Raw genomic sequence first — 921 nt, forward strand, 5'->3', positions numbered from 1 at the left:
GTTATATGGCTTGGGAGGAGTTGGTAAAACAACACTCTTGACCCAAATTAACAACAAGTTAAGCAATAACCTAATCGGTTATGATGTTGTAATTTGGGTGGTGGTGTCTAAAGATCACACTATCGAAAAGGTTCAAGGAAAAATTGGTGAAAAGCTTGGCCTTTCAAATGAGTTGTGGATGAATAAAAGTTGTGACGAGAAAGCTATAGATATTTTTAGAATTTTGAGCAAAAAAAAGTTTGTTCTGTTGATGGATGATGTGTGGGAGCGGGTGGATTTGATCAAAGTTGGAATACCTGTACCGAATCAGGATAATGTTTTTAAATTGATTTTTACAACTCGCTTCTTAGAGGTATGTGGAAAAATGGAAGCTCAAGAGAAAATCGAAGTTAAGTGTTTAAGAAAAGATGAAGCTTGGGAATTGTTTGAAAAAAAGGTTGGAGAAGAAACCCTTGATAGCCATCCAGATACTCGAGGGCTAGCTAAACAAGTAGCTGCAAAGTGTGGAGGATTGCCTCTTGCACTGATTACAATAGGTCGAGCCATGGCTTGCAAGAAGATGCCCCAAGATTGGAAATATGCAATTGAGGTCTTGAAAAAATTTCCGCATAAATTGGCAAGAATGGATCAACAAGTGTACTCTCTTTTAAAATTTAGTTATGATAGCTTGCCTACTGACACCATGAGGTCTTGCCTTCTGTACTGTAGTTTGTATCCTGAAGATTTTTTCATTAGTGTTAATCTGCTAATAGAATGTTGGTTTTGTGAGGGATTATTGGTTGAATTTGGTAACATAAGTGGAGCTCGAATGCAAGGGTACAACATTATCAATTCTCTTGTTGATGCTTGTTTATTAGAAAGAAGTGAATATTTTGCAGAATACGTAAAGATGCATGATGTGATTCGTGATATGGCTTTGTG

At 36.8% G+C, this 921-nt stretch overlaps 1 protein-coding gene across 1 annotated transcript in view; it reads left to right on the plus strand.

The window, feature by feature from the left end:
• The window catches only part of LOC110427114 (putative disease resistance protein At1g12290), a 45,386-nt gene that overhangs the window by 16,569 nt on the left and 27,896 nt on the right, over window positions 1-921 (plus strand). The window contains exon 7 of the mRNA XM_089785460.1: window positions 1-863. Coding sequence (XP_089641586.1) covers window positions 1-863 — 863 coding nt within the window. The remainder of the gene's footprint in view (window positions 864-921) is intronic.

The sequence above is a fragment of the Theobroma umbraticum genome, unplaced genomic scaffold, assembly GCF_002168275.2.
Source record: "Theobroma umbraticum cultivar Fairchild unplaced genomic scaffold, ASM216827v3 scaffold_228.0, whole genome shotgun sequence".
In the NCBI taxonomy this organism is placed as follows: Eukaryota; Viridiplantae; Streptophyta; class Magnoliopsida; order Malvales; family Malvaceae; genus Theobroma; species Theobroma umbraticum.